Genomic DNA, 17,280 nt, shown 5'->3' with positions numbered 1-17,280 from the left:
GACAACCGTGCCACCCTGGCACATTCATCAGACACCTTCCCTGCTGGCTCAGCAGTAGGGGCAGGTTTTGCATCCACAGTTGCAAACCCTAAACCTTGCAGCCTGGCTTATCCCCTGAAATACACCACCAGCAACCCTCAGTAAACAGGTGCTGGACATCATTTTTGAGGCCAGAAGGCCTAGTACTAGGAAATTCTATGCTGCAACGTGGAAAAGATATGGTTCTTGGAATCTGTCTCAAGGAAAGGACACAGCAGTGCCCTCCTTACCTCAAATCTTGATTACTTAGCAGAGCTACTCCACAGCGGCCTATCCTTCTCCATGAAGATTCATGCCTCTGCCATCTCGGCTCATAATACTGAGTCACCTCTATTTTCTCACCCTCATCAAACCATTCCTGAGAGGGGCTAACAACTTAAGGTCCCCCTAAGAGAGCACCAACCCCTGCCTGGGACCTTAACTTTGTATTGGAAAAGCTCACGCTTCCCCCTTTTGAACCTTCTGCTTCAACAGAGTTAAAATTCATCTCCTGGAAAACAGACTTTCTTTTACCCATAACTTCAGCCAGAAGAGTGTCTGAGTTACAGGCACTAATGGCTGTGGAATCCTTTATTTTCCATGCTGACAGGGTTTCCCTCGGGACTAACCCATCCTTTATGCCTAAGGTGGTGTCCAGTGTGGCTCTAAACCAATCCATCCATTTGCTAACCTTATTCCCTAATCCTCAGAATAAAGGGCAAAGGATCCTGCAGTCCTTGGACGTGCACACAGCTCAGGTTCTACCTTGACTGGACTAAACTTTTCAGAAAATCTGACCAGCTGTTAGTCGGCTGTGCCTCAGGGGCAGAGGGCAAGGCCATTTCAAAGCAAACCATTTCCAAATGGGTAGAACACTGCATCCATTTCTGCTACAAGCACCATGGAAAACCTACCCCACAGGAGATCAGAACACATTCCACTAGGGCTACTTCCACCTATGCAGCATTTCTCAGGGGAGTCCCTACCAGGGAATTTCTGGAAGCTGCAACCTGGAGTTCTGTACACACCTTCACTAAGCATTACCACTTTACCTATTTGTTCTAAATCCCAGAGCTGGATTTGTTACAGCAGTCTTACAAGGCCTATTAGCCAGCCCTAACACTTCTTGACTGCCTCCACCCTTCCTCAGCTTTGGGAATCAACCCAAGTGTGATGACTGCAACAGTGAAACATGAGCATAGTACAGTTGTGTACACTTAACATAGTACAGTTGTGTACACTTAACATAGTACAGTTGTGTACACTTAACATAGTACAGTTGTGTACACTTAACATAGTACAGTTGTGTACACTTAACATAGTACAGTTGTGTACACTTAACATAGTACAGTTGTGTACACTTAACATAGTACAGTTGTGTACACTTAACATAGTACAGTTGTGTACACTTAACATAGTACAGTTGTGTACACTTAACATAGTACAGTTGTGTACACTTAACATAGTACAGTTGTGTACACTTAACATAAATGTAGATGTTAGTGTATTCACTGTTGCAGTCCTGGTTTCCTTCCCTCCAGCCCCCTGGTTTTCTCCATCCTTTCTACCTATCCTCTTTATGGCCTATCTTTTCTTTATAGCCATTTTTAATGACATTGGTATTTACTTTTTGCTATTGGTCTTCCACACCATATACTAGCTTCTGTTTTTGGGGCTCCTGACATCTGGGGCAAGAAAAACTGATGTAATGGCATCGGCTGCCTGTTTTATACCCCTGATGACCTGATGTCATGGAAGAGGCGACAGCATCCAACGTAGAAATCCCAAGACTCTGGTATTTGGGCCAACTGAGGGCTGCCTTCAGGCAGATGACCAGTAAAAAGTAAATACCAATACTCCTGAAAGGGGGGGGGAGTAGTAAAAGAGAGAGTTCTGAGAGAAAACCAGGGAGCTGGAGGGAGGGAAACCAGGACTGCAACAGTGAATACACTCTTAACATCTCCGTTTATGGTAAGTGTACACAACTGTACTTTTTGATGTGTAATGGAAGACTATTCCAGTCTTTGGCAACGTAACACGAGTATAGGGAATCTGCAGGGTGATTTTTGCTTTTTATTTCTAATAGTGCCTTATTGCTAGAGAGAAGACACTTATTGGAGTAGTTAGTATGTTCTTTAAGACTAGTTTTTTTCAGGCTGGTTTATAATATGGTGGGCAATTTTGACCTGATTGTATTTTAGCAGTGAGGGGAATTCAATCCATTTAAAGTTTTGTAAGAGTGGCAGTGGTGGGATCTATAGTTGGCAACTGTTGCAAATTTTGCTATTTTATTGTAACAGGTTTCTAGTTAGTCACATCAGCCTTTCTAATGTTGGTAATTATTGGAGATGCGTAAAGTAAGGTTGAGGTTCTAGCTATAATAACTCTGGTGTCTGCTGTGGTATTGTTTACCCCTGTAAAGGCACACTAGTTTTTATGTACTTTTTAATGGACTGTGAGATATGAGCATCAAATAGCAAATTTTGGTCATTTGTAACCCCCTAATAGCTTAGTACTGGGAACTGGAGTTATAATGGTATTGGCTGAGATAATTTTGAATGTTGGGGGATGTCTGGGGCTCTAGTATGGGAAATAGGATTAGTTGTGTTTTTTTGAGATTCAAAATTAGTTTGGTATTTTAGTCAAAGCTTCAATAGCTGCAAATGAGTGTTGGGTAATTTATTCTAGTTGGATAGGAGTGGCACATACTAAAGTGGGTGTGGAACCTTTTTGTAGTTGTATGAAGTTTTAGTGAAGATTGTTCAGTGGAGTGGGCCCCGGATAGAACCTTGTTGAACTAAGGTTGCAGGAAGAGGAGAGGTTTAATAAATGTACTTAATAAATGTACTTAATAAATGTACTTAATAAATGTACTTAATAAATGTACTTAATAAATGTACTTAATGTACTTAATAAATGTACTTAATGTACTTAATAAATGTACTTAATGTACTTAATAAATGTACTTAATAAATACTGTCATTGTTTATCATTCTGTCACATGGATATTCTATATTTTGGTAAGTTGCGTGGTTATAATGGTTTATGAACTTTTTTGTTAGGTCGTTGTTGAGAATGGTGAACTTGTCATGGGCATTCTGTGTAAGAAGTCTCTGGGTACCTCAGCAGGGTCACTCGTACACATATCCTATTTGGAGATGGGCCATGATATCACACGTATGTTTTATGGAAACATTCAGACAGTCATTAACAACTGGCTGCTTATTGAAGGTAGGAATCTTAAAATTTTCATCAAGTCATTATGAAGGTAGAGCTGTGTGCTGTGAAGGTTGATCAGCTGGCTGCAGTAAAGCAAGGATATCTCATATGGAGATGAAAGGTGCTCCAGTTTTATATACATATATATATATATATATATATATATATATATATATATATATATATATATATATATATATATATATATTTGTGTGTATATAGAGACCACACACTTGTGTGTAGGAACGGTTTCTGCAGTGATCCTGTTGTAAATGAATAAATATTATAGAAGGTGATTTGATCATTTTAGGAACATTGATGATCCACGGTTTGTCAAACCAGGTTGCTAGCTTTCATACACCCACCTGTCGTTTTCCACCCAGATGTTTTTTCATGAAATTTCCCTACCACAACCCTTCCAATTTTAAGGGTAGCACAATTACATTTATTTTGGAGCTTCTGTTCCCTTGCAGTTTTGTAAGTGTGCAACTGGGTTATAAATTTGGGTTTAGGGACTGTTCCCTGTAAAACGTTTGACTTTCCCATTAAATGTACACACGTGTGTATGTATAATATGTATACATATACAAACAGTGTGGAACTAGTAGATGTTCTTCATCTCACATTGCTGCAGTCCTTACACTTGGGTAGTCCGCTGTCCTCGGTCGGCCCGAATATCAAAGTATAAGGCTGACGTCGGTCAGGGCGCATTTGACTGACATCAGGACGTCAGGGTACAAATGCGCATGACCGTCATATCCTCAGTCTTTTTTGCCGCATGGTCCGATGCAGAAGCAGCATTGCAAGTGCCGGTTGGCGTTCTGAGATTTTTCGATTTAGAAGTTTCAGACCGAGTTCAAAGTTGGCTAAGTACCCCGTTGGGGAATATTTTAGTTTTTTCTTGCCTCAGTCATTTACCGGATGTCAGAAAAGTCAATAATTGCATTTCTTGTGGGAAACAGATACCGCATAGAGATTATCATACTTTGTGTATTCCTTGCTTAGGGCCTGAGCACGACGTTGTTGGCTGCCGCTCTTGTGCTAGATTTAATAAACGCACTATAAAGAGAAGGTTGGATTGTGCAAGGTTAGTCTTTGGGAAGCGGTGCAACTATAAAATGCCGTCGGATGCTCCGCCCGCTTCTTCGAAGAAGCGCAAGGACAAGGCAGTTAAGCCTAGGCTAGAAGAACCGTCTGTACCGGACGCCGGTTCTTTAGAGGTGTCGGTGGAGCCGGTGGCTCCACCGGAGGTTTCTTTGTGTTCCCAGGGTGAGACCTTATTATTGCAAGATGTGGCCTCTCAGGAGACAAGTCAGGCTGAGGGGCTTCTAAGGTTACTATACTCCCTCCCTTCCTAAGGTGGCTAGGCCCTCTCCTTCTGTTTCAAAGGCTTCTCCCAGGGGCAGGCCAGGTTTGGCTTCAGTTGGTGTTACCCCTAGCTCTTCAGGTACTGTGCCCAAGAAGCATATGCTTAAAATGGCAGAAGATTTGATTACTTTAATTAGGGGTTCTATGCCCCCTCCTGATAAGAGACCTAGGGTGGAGCCTGAGCTGGGGGGTTTTGAGCAGGCTTCAGATATTTCGGAGTCTTGACTGAAGACTTGCAGGAGTACTCTCCTTATTCGATTCTGATGTGGATGATTCTACTCCTTCTGCTACTCCTTCTGAGGTTTTTTCTTTCTCAGAAACTCTTCATGCCATGAGGGAGCATTTTAAGTGGGAAGGTCAGGACTTCTCTGATTCCAGGAAAAGGCTTAGGGAATTTCTGTTTTTACCCCAGCATAGGCCTTTGGCTATACCTCCTGTTTTGGATGTAGTGGAAGATGTTTTTACAGAGGCTTCTCTTAATCCTGATTCTTTGCCTCCTGCTCCTGTTAAGCCGGATAGATATTACAGGGTGCCTGAAGCTCATAAGTATCTTTTTAAGAGTCCTAGGGCAGACCCAGAAACTGTTAGCCAGGGGCCTAAAGGTGTTAAGGCTTCTGTTAAAAATCCGGTTCCTGCAGACAAGGAGGCTAGGGCCTTGGATAGATGGGGAAAGAAAGTCTATACTACTTCCACTCTTGCTATGAGGGCTCTGAATTGCCAGTTTCACATGTTGAAATACCAAAACTATCTCCTTTCACAATTGAAGTCTAAGGTTGATGCTCTGGCAGTAGGTATTGATTGTAAAGAGTTGCAAGATTTAGTGCATGTTTCTGAACAGGTGGGTAAGCATTCTTTGCAATGTGGTTTTGATGCTGTACAGGCCTCGTCTAGGGTGGCTGCCACTGGGTCAGTTCTTCGCAGGCACGCCTGGCTGAGGGATCAGAATTTGTCTGAACATCTTAAAACAAGGATTTTAGATGCTCCTTTACAATCTGACGTGTTGTTTGGTCCTCCTGTTGAGACAGTTTTAAAGAAAATGGAAGACAAGGCTAAGTCTATGCAGACTGTTAAAGATTTTTTGCAGGTCCAGCCTCCAAAGTTTAGTAGAAATTGGCCTACTAAGGGGTGGACGTATCCTTCTTATGATTCCCAGTCTAGGGGTAGATCTAGATGTGGTAAGGGCAGAGCTCAGGGCTCTTTCAGGCCTAGAACAGGGAGTTCTCCTGCACAGGCTTGGTGAGGGCAGGGGTCAGTCCTTTCGTAAGCAGACCCAATGACCTACCTTTTCAGCTGCCAGAGCCTGCTCGTCTGGCAGCACCTTTGGGAGGAAGGTTGGCGCTTTTTAAAGAAAATTGGAGTTTAATTACCCAGGACAGATGGGTATTGGATATCATACACCACGGCTACAGGTTTTATTTCCATACCTTGCCTCCTTTCAAAGGCATGCCAGACGTTCCTCCTCAACAAAGAATAGAGGCTCACAAACAGGTTTCTCTGTTGCTCCAACTAGGGGCCATACAGCCGGTTCCTCTGCCAGAAGTGGGCCTAGGATTTTATTCTCGCCTGTTCCTAGTACCAAAGAAGGGGAACACGTGGAGACCAATTTTGGATTTATCTATCCTCAACACTTATCTGGACATTCCCAAGTTCAAAATGTTGACGTTACAGCAGCTTTTACCTCTGCTGGGCAAAGATCATTGGATGGTAACTTTGGATCTCAAGGAGGCTTACCTTCATGTTCCTATCAGACTAAGTTGCAGAAAGTATCTGCGTTTTCGAGCTGGGACTTCTCACTATCAGTTCTCTGCATTGCCCTTTGGCTTATCTACTGCCCAGAGTGTTCACGAAAGTTCTGGCTCCAGTGATAGCTTTCTTCAGACTAAAAGGAATACAGATCTATCCTTATTTGGACGACTGCCTAATTCTGGCTCAAGGAAGGAAGAGCTTCTTCATCATTTGGAATATGTGATAGCAGTGCTAAGATGCCTAGGGTATTCTGTGAGCGAAATAAAGTCCAGTCTAGTACCCTCTCAAGACATGTGCTTTCTGGGTGTGAGACTGAATACAACATCCCAGATGGCTTTTTAACCCCGGACAAACAAAAGAGTCTATCCCTTTACTTCCATCAACTATCTCATCAGTCCGGGCTGACTGCAAGGACAGTCCTTCAAGCCTTAGGGTTCATGGCATCTTGTATTCTGGTGCTTCCCAATGCCAAACTGCATATGAGGAAGCTACAATGGTATCTCAAAAATGTATGGACACAGCACTGCCAGGATCTGGACACTGTCATTCAAATAATACCTTGCATTCAAAAGGAATTTTTGTGGTGGGCTCAGGAATGTCACCTAAACAAGGGACTCTCTGTGACCCGGCCAGAGGCAAGTCAGATTTTAACGACAGATGCCTCAGACAAAGCTTGGGGAGCTCATCTAAATGGAAAGTGGATACAAAACAAGTGGCCTGTCAGACTACAACATCTACATTATCAACATGAAGGAGATGTTAGCAGTCCAGTTTGCATTAATAGCTTTCCAGGAATTACTTCTTCCAGGACAGGTGTTGATTCTAACAGACAACACAACTGTCATGTGGTACATCAACAAGCAAGGGGGAACTCATTCTTATCCTCTATGCAGGCAAGCAATGATTTTGTGGGAGACTGCTCTCAGTTTACAACTCAATCTTCAGGCAAGGTTTCTGCCAGGAGCACAGAACTCCTTAGCAGATGTGTTGAGCAGGCAATTATGGATCCCCACGAGTGGAAATTGGATCCTCATGTGTTTCAGAAATTGACAGTGTCATGGATAACTCCAGACATAGATCTGTTCGCTTCTCCACTAAACCATCAGCTGCCAAAGTTTTGCACAAAAAGGTTTCATCCCACAGCTTGGAAAGTGGATGCTCTTTCTTTCAATTGGAGCAATCTTCATGTGTATGCCTTTCCACCTCTGCCTCTCCTCCTAAAGGTACTTCTAAAGGTCAGACAGGACAAGCCAAGGATGATTTTAATAGCTCCAGATTGGCCTCGACAGCACTGGTACCCATTACTGAGAAGTCTGGTACGGAAGCCTCCATGGCCTTTGCCTTCGGTTCCACACCTGTTGTCACAGGACAGCCATTTGATCAATGTCAAACTTCACTCTCTTCACCTGACAGCCTGGCATATTCTGTTTTGAACCATAGAGGGTCTCAACTTCCACAACAAGTTTTGAATGTGATTTTGGAAGCTAGAAGGTCTAGCACAAGGAAAGTGTACGCAGATAAATGGAAGAGATTTTTATTTTGGAGTGCAGCAAAAGATTTTGATGTTTCTGAGCCTAATTTGAGTGTGGCTCTTCAATATCTTACTGAGTTACTAGACAAAGGTTTGTCTTTCTCTTCTATTAAAGTTCATGCTGCAGCAATTTCTGCTCACTATGATTGCGACCCACCATTGTTTTCTCATCCTTTGTTCAAGCAATTTCTTAGAGGGGCAAAGAATATAAGACCCCCACGAAGAGCTCCTACTCCTGCTTGGGATCTCAATTTTATGTTGGAGAAACTCACTCTACAACCTTTTGAGCCTGCAGCTACTGCTGAGTTGAAATATTTATCATGGAAGACTGCTTTTCTGTTGGCCATTACCTCTGCAAGAAGGGTTTCTGAATTACAGGCCCTCATGGCGGTTGAGCCTTTCTTGATTTTCCATAAGGATAGGGTATCATTACGTACTATTCCTTCCTTTATGCCTAAGGTGGTTTCTAGTGTGGCTTTAAACCAAACTATTCATTTGCCTACTTTTTATGCAAATCCCCAAAATAAAGGGGAAAATATTTTGCACACTTTAGATGTTCACAGGCAGTTGCGTTATTATTTGGACAGAACTAAAGAGTTCAGGCAGTCTCAGCAGTTGTTTGTTTCTTTTGCTTTGAGTTCTCAGGGCAAGCCTGTGTCAAAACAAACTATTTCTAAGTGGATTGGGTTTTGCATTGCTTTCTGTTATTCCCATCATGGCAAGGAGATTCCAGCTGGGATTAGGCCTCATTCCACTAGGGCTACTGCCACTTCAACAGCTTTTTTGTGGGGAGTGGCAACCAAGGATATTTTGGAGGCAGCTACTTGGAGTTCTGTGCATACTTTCTCTAGGCATTATCACCTGCCACTTTACTCTAAGTCCAGGGCTGGTTTTGCCACTGCTGTTTTGCAGGGCATTTTGGCAGCTCCTGCTTCCTTGTAGTTAGCCATCCTCCCTTACCTCTGCTTTGGGATTCTACCAAAGTGTAAGGACTGCAGCAATGTGAGATGAAGAACATAGTACAGTTTTGTACCTACCATAAATGTAGATGTTCGAAGATCCACATTGCTGCAGTCCAATTTACCCTCCCTCCTTCCCCTCTGTAGTTTGAGGTGGTTGTGTGGGTTGGGTTGTACATTTTGTGTATATTGTATATGTTGTACATATAGTTAGTGCAAGGGTGGTTGGTTGGTTGTTTGCTATCTTTTGGTTTTGACCTTTATTTTTTGGGTCTTCTGACATCTGGGGCAAGAAAAGACTGAGGATATGACGTCGGTCATGCGCATTTGTACCCTGACGTCCTGATGTCAGTCAAATGCGCCCTGACCGACGTCAGCCTTATACTTTGATATTCGGGCCGACCGAGGACAGCGGACTACCCAAGTGCAAGGACTGCAGCAATGTGGATCTTCGAACATCTACATTTATGGTAGGTACAAAACTGTACTTTGTCTAGGTGGTGGTCACAGAAGTGATAACATTTCAGTCTGTTTCTTCATGTAGACAGGTTTAAGGGGGCAGGTGTCCTTACTGCTAATGCAGCAGTCATGGAAGTTTCCCAGTCAGAGAGGTCACAAAAGGAGTGTTCTGTTGTAAGGCAGAATTTGAAGGAACTATGCTCCTGATTGCTATGGCTTATATTTTAGAATAAGAACTGCACCACCATTTTCCTTTGTACTAGGTTAGCAGTCACTTGAAATTTATGTATAGACTTTTTTACTGAGAATCCTCGTAGTAAGGTAGATGGGGAGAAGATTTTGTCATGCCTTAACACACACACACTGTCCAAGGATAATGCTTTTCTTGGGTTAGAGCTTCTTATAAACTACAAATTGACAAAAGGACTAATTCCACATTAAAATCTGAAAACCTGGTTTAATAGGAAAACTGCTTTTTGCTCACAGCCTGAAAGACTTTGTAGAACAGGCATTCTAAGCTTCTGCATAAAATATGCAAGAATAAAACAATTGTTCAAGTTTCTTCTGGCAGAGGGTATGCTACTTCAGAGACCGTATCAGTACTATGAGGACCAGAAGGTAATTGCAATCTCCTACAGGTCCCTAATTGTTCCCTGGAGGCAGTCAGCAGTATATTGATGTTAGCCTTCCAATATTAAAGCTGGATGCCAGATGTTCATGTTTCACTGTTGCAGTCATCACACTTGGGTTATCCTGGCAGGGGTAGCCCTTATTCGGCCCGAATACCAGAGGCTTAGTATTTTTGCATCGGTTGCTGTTGCTCCAGGACTGACTTCAGGTCATCAGTGGTATAAAAACGGGCAGCTTGACGCCATTACATCAGTCTTTCTTGCCAACAAGAACGAAGCAGAAGCAGTTTGCACGAGTGCTGGTCGGCCACTACCTGAGTTTACGTTTCTGAAAGTGAAGTTGAAGTCTTCTAAAGCAAAGTACCCCATTTGGGATCCTTTTTTCTTGCTCTAACCGATGTCAGAAAAAGTTATCAATTCTCACCTGTGGAAAGCAAATACCACACAGAGATTTCCATTCTTTCTGTGTCACATGTTTAGGCCCAAACCACGATGTCCCTTGTTGCTGGTTTTGTTTGTTCAACGCCCGAACTATACATCGTCGGGCCCTTATCGTAGCTAAATACTTTTGCTCTCTATCTCCGTATTCCGAAATGGCTTCAGTAAGCCATCCGACTACAGTTCTTAAAAAAAACGTAAGGGTAAATGCAGACCGCACAGGTCCAAAAGTGCCGACGTTTCTGTTAAGATAGTCGCCAGTTCGCTGGTACTCTGAGGTGCTTTCACAGTCCCTGATGCCTGCTTCGATGAATTCGCAGGCCGCTACAGAGACCCGTTTGAAGTCTGGTATGCTGCGAGCCTCTTTGGATGTCTCTAGCTTGGATGGGTCTGGAGTTGCTGTGCAGGCACTGGCTTCTGAGGAAGTTCTTCGCACTACTGATATTCAACACAAACCAACTTCTTTCACGCTTTCAGTTCTTTCTAAAACTATTGAGTTTCTAAGGCCAAGAGTATGAGCTATGCCTAAAAACGATGACCCTATCTCAAGTGCCTGCTTCCTTGCCACAATCACAGATGCTTAAAGTGGCTATAGACCTTATACTGATTAGGGAAAGCCAGCCTTCCCCTGCTTAGAGACTTGTCCCCAGCAGCTTTAGCTGACCAAGAGTCCGACTTTGAGGTTTCTGATTATGAAGACATGCCCTTATCTGCCTATGAGGATTCAGATGTAGAGGAATCCAATCCTTCTGCCTCCCCTCCAGAGGATTTTTCTTTTGGTGAAACCCTATATACTCAGAGCATATCCACTGGGAATGCCAGGATTATCCTCGGTCAAAAAAGAGACTCGGGGGGTTAGATTTACCACAGCACAGACCCTTGGGTATACCTCCTGTTCTGGATGTTGTGGATGATGTCTTTATGGAATCCAGTCCAACTCCTGATACTTTACCCCCTGCTCCCAGGAAACGTGAGAGGTACTAGAGTCCCTGACTCTCTCGATTTTTCTTTTAAAAAAAATCCTACTTCTGACCCAGAGGTCATCTCTCAAGGACCTAAAGGAGTAAAAGCAACTACAGCTTAGAATCCCACCCCCACAGACAGGGATTTCTGAGCTGTAGACTGGTGGGGTAAAAAAGTATACATCTCTGCAACTCTTGCCATTAGTGTTAAATTTTCAGTTCCACATGTTGAAATACCAGCAACATACTATAGAACTTAAGCAAAAATTATCTACTTTCCCCGACTGTGCAGAAAATAAAGAATTACAGGAGCTTATGCATTCTGTAGGTCAAGTCAGCAAGCATACCCTGCAATGTGGGTTTGATGCCCTTAAAGCTTTTGTACTTAGAAGGCATGCCTGACTTAAGGAGCAGACCTTGCCAGACCATGTGAAATCAAAATGATTGGACCCACCTCTGAACAAAGACAATCTGACACCCAAAGCAGGAGAGGTTTTAAAAAGATGGAAGAAAAAGCCAAGTCTATGCAGACAGTCAAAGATTTTTGAAAGTACAGCCTCCAAGATTCAGTAAGCATTGCCCCTCAAAAGATTGGTCCTTTCCAGCCCCTCAAGGCTGCCTCAGACAAGACCTAGGGGGAAAAGACCCCCTGACTACAGTCATAGGGTATGCAGAGATCTATGCAATGGAGTACCTCCACTTCTAAAACAGGGACTGCTAAGCCACCCCTTTATGGCAGCGTTAAAATTCCTCTTGGAAAACTGCCTTGCTTCTGGTCATCACTTCAGGTCAAAAGTGTCTGAGCTACAAGCACTCATGGCTGTGGAACCCTTAATCATTTTCCATGCGGACAGGGTCTCTCAGGACTAACCCAACTTTCATGCCTAAAGTTTCCAGTGTGGCGCTCTATCTTTTCATTTGCCCGCCCTTTTCCCTACACCTCAAAGTAAGGGGGAAAGGCTCCTGCACTCTAGATGTGTGCAGACAGCTCAGATTCTACCTGGATAGGACTAAATTCTTTTTGGAAATCTGTCCATTTACTGGTCAGATTTGCAGCAGGGGCGCAGAGGGCAAGGCCATATCAAAATCAACTTTCTCCAAATGGAAAGCTCACTGTATCCATTTCTGTTACAAACACACCACGGGAAACCACCCCCACAGGGGGTCAGAACACATTCCACTAGGGCAACTGCCACCTGTGCAGCTTTTCTCAGAGGGGTCCCTATCAGGGACATCCTGGAGGCTGCAGCATGGAGTTCTGTTCACAACTTCAAGCATTACCACCTGCATAGCCTTTGCAAATCCAGGGCAAGCTTTGCAGCCTCAGTCCTGCAGGGCATTCTAGCCAGCCCAAACTCTTCTTGACTGCCTCCACCCATTTTTTCAGCTTTGGGAATCGACCCAAGTGTGAACTGCAGCAGTGAAACACGAATGACATAGTACAGTTGTGTATTATAAATGTAGATGTTCAAGTGTATTCACTGTTGCAGTCCTGGTTTCCCACCCTCCACATTCCCCTCATATGTCGGTCTTTATCTCTGCCTCACTCCTTAGTGATATTTGGTATTTACTTTCTACTGGTGGTGTTATTCCACCATAACCTAGCTCCCTGTTTCGGGGCTCCTGACATTTGGGGCAAGAAAAACTGATGCAAGTGTCAGCTGCCTGTTCTTTATACCACTGACTACCTGATGTCGGTCCTGGAGCGACAACAGATGCAGAAATACTACGCCTCTGGTATTTCTGGCCGACTGAGGGCTACCTTTGGCAGGATAACCCAAGTGTGACGACTGCAACAGTGAATACACTCTGACATCTATGCACTAGATGCAGAACTAGTAGGCATAGTGGATTAGTGATCGATCTCTTCCTCAAAGCTCCAGGTTTGAGGAGTTTCAGTCCTGATCTCTCAACTCAGATTTAGCAGTTTCACCCCCCCCCTTTGGGGAGGGGGGGTGTCCTGGATCCCCCCATCTACTCAAAGCATGATTGTTTCAGTGAAATGTCCAGGTTATGGCTAAATAGTCTTGAAAGGGCAGATGTTCTTCGTGTTTCACTGTTGCAGTCATAACTGTAGGGTGCTCCTGCCGGCAGGCAGCCCGAGGTCGGCCAGAATCCCAAAGTCTGGGTCTGGCGTCGGCTGTATAAGCTAGTACCCTGACGTCAGTACGCTTTGGTACATAGCCCTCAGCCGACGCCATCTTCTCCAGTCTTTCTTGCCGTGCGGTGGAAAGCAGCTCGCAAGTCGTTGGTTGGCGATTTTCGAACAGCGTATTTGGTTGTCGGTCCGAAGTTCTTACTTCTCTTCTCAAAGCTAAGTACCCCGTTGGGGAATCTTTTTCTTGTTCCTCCGATGTCAGAAAAAGTTAATTGTATAGCGTGTGGGAAACAAATACCTCAAAGATTTCCACTCTTACTGTCTACCTTGCTTAGGCCCTGACCACGACGTTTCTTGTTGTCGGTTCTGTGCCAGGTTCAACTCTCATACTATCAAGCGCAGGTACGATTGGGCTTTAAATTATTTTGGCAGACGCTTCAATTATAGAATGTCGTCGGACACTACCGGAGTTCAAAAGAAGCGCAAAGACAAAGACAGGCCTCCGAGGTCCAAACAGGACTCGTTGCAGCTGGAGCCAGCGTCCGGTTCGGCTGTCGTCAGTGAGGCGCTTTTGCAGCCCCTGTCGTCCGCCACTTCTGAACCGATGGCCGATACGGACTCCCATGGGGAGCCATCAAGGCCCACTATTTTAACTGCTGCAGGACCTTCGGACGTCACTCCTTCAGATGGGTCCGGAACCGCTGTGCAGGTACCGGCTTCTGAGAGGGTTTTCAGGCCTACTCACATCACTATTTCAAAGGCAAAGACAAAGACTCCTGTTAAGTCTAAAGTTCCAGCTCAAGCTGCTTCTGAATCCACTCCCAGGACACAAAAGCAATTATTGAGGATGCCTGAAGATTTGCTTACAATGATTAGGGGTTCTCACCCCCCTCCTGAGAAAAGGCCTCGACAGGATGTTACTCTGGATTCCTCTGATCAGGCTTCTGTATCTTTTTCTTCCTCAGATCAGGACTATACCTTTCCTCCTTATGAGGATTCGGATGCTGAGGACTCTCTACCCTCTGCCTCTCCGCCTGAGGATTTTTCTTTTGGGGAAACCTTGCATGAGATGAGGGAACATTTTCATTGGGAAGGACAGGAGTATTCTGCTTCCAAGAGTATTCTGCTTCCAAGAAGAGGCTTAGAGAATTTCTTCTTCCTCAGCATAGGCCTTTAGCTATCCCTCCTGTTTCGGACATTGTAGATGATGCTTTTTCTGAGGCTAATTTGAATCCTGATTCCATGCCTCCTGCTCCTTCTAAGCCTGATAGATTTTATAGGGTTCCTGACTCTCATTTATTTTTATTTAAAAACCCTTCTGCGGATCCTGAAACTATTTCTCAGGGCTCTAAGGCTGCTAAGGTTGCTACTTCTAAAAATCCTATTCCCTCTGAGAAGGATTCTCGTGCTTTAGACAGGTGGGGAAAAAGGTATATACTTCTGCTACCCTGTCTGTAAGGGCTTTAAATTGCCAGTTTCATATGTTTAAATATCAGCAATTTCTTTTGTCTGTTTTAAGGCAAAAGCTTGCTTCCCTTCCTGCTTGTGCAGAGGATAAGGAACTTCAGGATGTTTTGCATGCTACTGAACAAGTGAACAAGCATAGCTTACATTGTGGTTTTGATGCTTTGGATGCTTCTTGCAGGGCTGCAGCCTCTGGTACTGTTATTAGGAGACATGCCTGGCTTCGTGAACAAAGTTTACCTGAACAGGTTAAGGCTAAGTTATTAGATGCCCCTGTTCAACATGATGTTCTTTTTGGATCCAAGGCTGAGGAAGTAATTAAAAAGATGGAAGAAAAGGCAAAGTCTATGCAGACTGTAAAAGATTTCTTGCAAGTTCAGCCTCCTAGATTTTCCAGGAATTGGCCCTCTAAAAATTGGTCCTTTCCCACGTCTGACAGGCCTCAAAGGGGAAGATATAGGCGCTCCAGAGGTCGTGGTCAGGGCCAGGCCTCTTACAGATCTAGACAATGGACTGCTTCTTCACCTAGAAGGGGAGAAGACAGATCCCAATCTCAAAGCAAACTCAATGACTCGGTTGGGCTTCAGGACCCCTTCACCTGGATGCCCCTCTCGGAGGAAAACTGTCTCTTTTTTACAGAAATTGGACTCATATTACCCAGGACAGATGGGTATTGGACGTGATTTTAAAAGGTTACAAATTCCACTTTCACACTTTGCCAAGGGCTCACGGTTGGCCAGATCTGCCAAAACATCAATGGTCAGAGGCCTTAAATCAAGTGGATGCTGTTCTGGCCATGAGAGCCTGTTCCACTCTCGGAGATGGGAAAAGGTTTTTATTCAAGACTCATGAGACCTATTCTGGACCTTTCTGTGTTAAACACCTTTTTGGAAATTCCAAAGTTCAAGATGCTTACTCTGCAGCAACTAATTCCAATGCTCTCTCAGGACGCCTGGATGGTGACATTGGACTTAAAGGAAGCCTATTTACATATTCCCATCAGGCAAGAACGCAGGAAATTCCTCAGGTTCAAGGCAGGTTCGAGGCACTTTCAATTCTCTGTTCTGCCCTTTGGTTTATCTACTGCGCCCAGAGTCTTCACCAAGTGCCTGGCACCAGTAGTGGCTTACTGCAGACTTCAGGGGATCCAGATTTACCCCTATTTGGACAACTGCCTTATTCAGGCAGACAGCAAAGATCTTCTGCTTCAACATCTGGACTTTGTTCAACGTCTTCTCCTCCTACTGGGATTCTCAGTGAACATAAGTCACATTTGATCCCTTCTCAACAAATGGTATTCTTGGGAGCCCTCTTAAATACAACCTTACAAAGGGCCTTCCTCACTCCAGAAAAACAAACTCAGCTGGCTTCTACTTTCAACACCTTAGCAACTCTATCTCAGCTCACTGCAAGGAAATTCCTGCAGGCTCTGGGCTACATGGCTTCCTGCATTCTGTTGATTCCAAACGCAAGGCTTCACATGAGAAAGCTTCAATGGTATCTGAAAAGTGTATGGTCACAGCATTACCACGATCTGGATATTCTGATTCCTCTAATCCCCTGCCTTCAGAGGGAGTTCCTCTGGTGGTCCAGGGCATGCACTTTAAACAAAGGAAAACCTTTTCGTCTTCCTCAACCTACTCAAATCCTAACCACGGACGCCTCGGATTCTGCTTGGGGAGCACACTTTCTAGACAATTGCCAGCAGGGAACCTGGACAAAGGACCATCTTCACTGGCACATCAATCTGAAGGAAATGTTGGCAGTTCAAAATGCCCTTCTAGCCTTCAAGAACCTTTTGCAACCAGGGCCTCTGCTAATGACAGACAACACCACGGTCATGTGGTACATCAACAAGCAGGGGGGTTCTCATTCTTACCCCCTTTGCAGACTAGCTATGGCTTTATGGGACACAGCTCTAAATTTGAATTTACATCTCCAGGCTCAATTCATTCCAGGGAAACAGAATCTCTTGGCAGACAGCCTGAGCAGAAACATTTCAGATCCTCACGAATGGATGCTAGACACCAACTTATTCAACAGGATTACTGCAGTTTGGGGATGTCCCCAGATGGATCTGTTTGCATCCCATCTCAATCAGCTGCCTTGCTTTTGCACCAGGACCTTCCACAAGACAGCTTGGAGAGTGGATGCCCTGTCCTTCAGCTGGAGAAGCCTTTCAGCATATGCCTTCCCTCCTCTTCCTCTACTGCCTCTGGTATTACTGAAGATAAAACAGGACAAGCCCAAGTTCCTCATCTTGATTGCTCCAAATTGGCCTCGACAGTTTTGGTATCCAACTTTAAAGCTCCTGTTCTTGGGGCCTCCTTGGATTCTTCCACTGAACCCTTCGCTTTTGTCCCAGCATCAGGGTCAGTTACTACATTCC

General features: G+C 44.3%; 1 protein-coding gene across 1 annotated transcript in view; it reads left to right on the top strand.

Moving 5' to 3' along the window:
* The window catches only part of POLR2A (RNA polymerase II subunit A), a gene marked incomplete in the record, with an annotated part of 2,048,627 nt that overhangs the window by 706,674 nt on the left and 1,324,673 nt on the right, over nucleotides 1-17,280 (top strand). Inside the window, 1 exon segment of the mRNA XM_044077036.1 lies at nucleotides 3,081-3,249. Within this exon segment, the coding sequence (XP_043932971.1) occupies nucleotides 3,081-3,249 (169 nt within the window).

The sequence above is a fragment of the Protopterus annectens genome, chromosome 7.part0 (assembly GCF_019279795.1).
Source record: "Protopterus annectens isolate FY-2018-M chromosome 7.part0, PAN1.0, whole genome shotgun sequence".
In the NCBI taxonomy this organism is placed as follows: Eukaryota; Metazoa; Chordata; order Ceratodontiformes; family Protopteridae; genus Protopterus; species Protopterus annectens.
The sequence above is the reverse complement of the archived record's forward strand: the minus strand, read 5'-3'. Positions and strand labels throughout refer to the sequence as shown.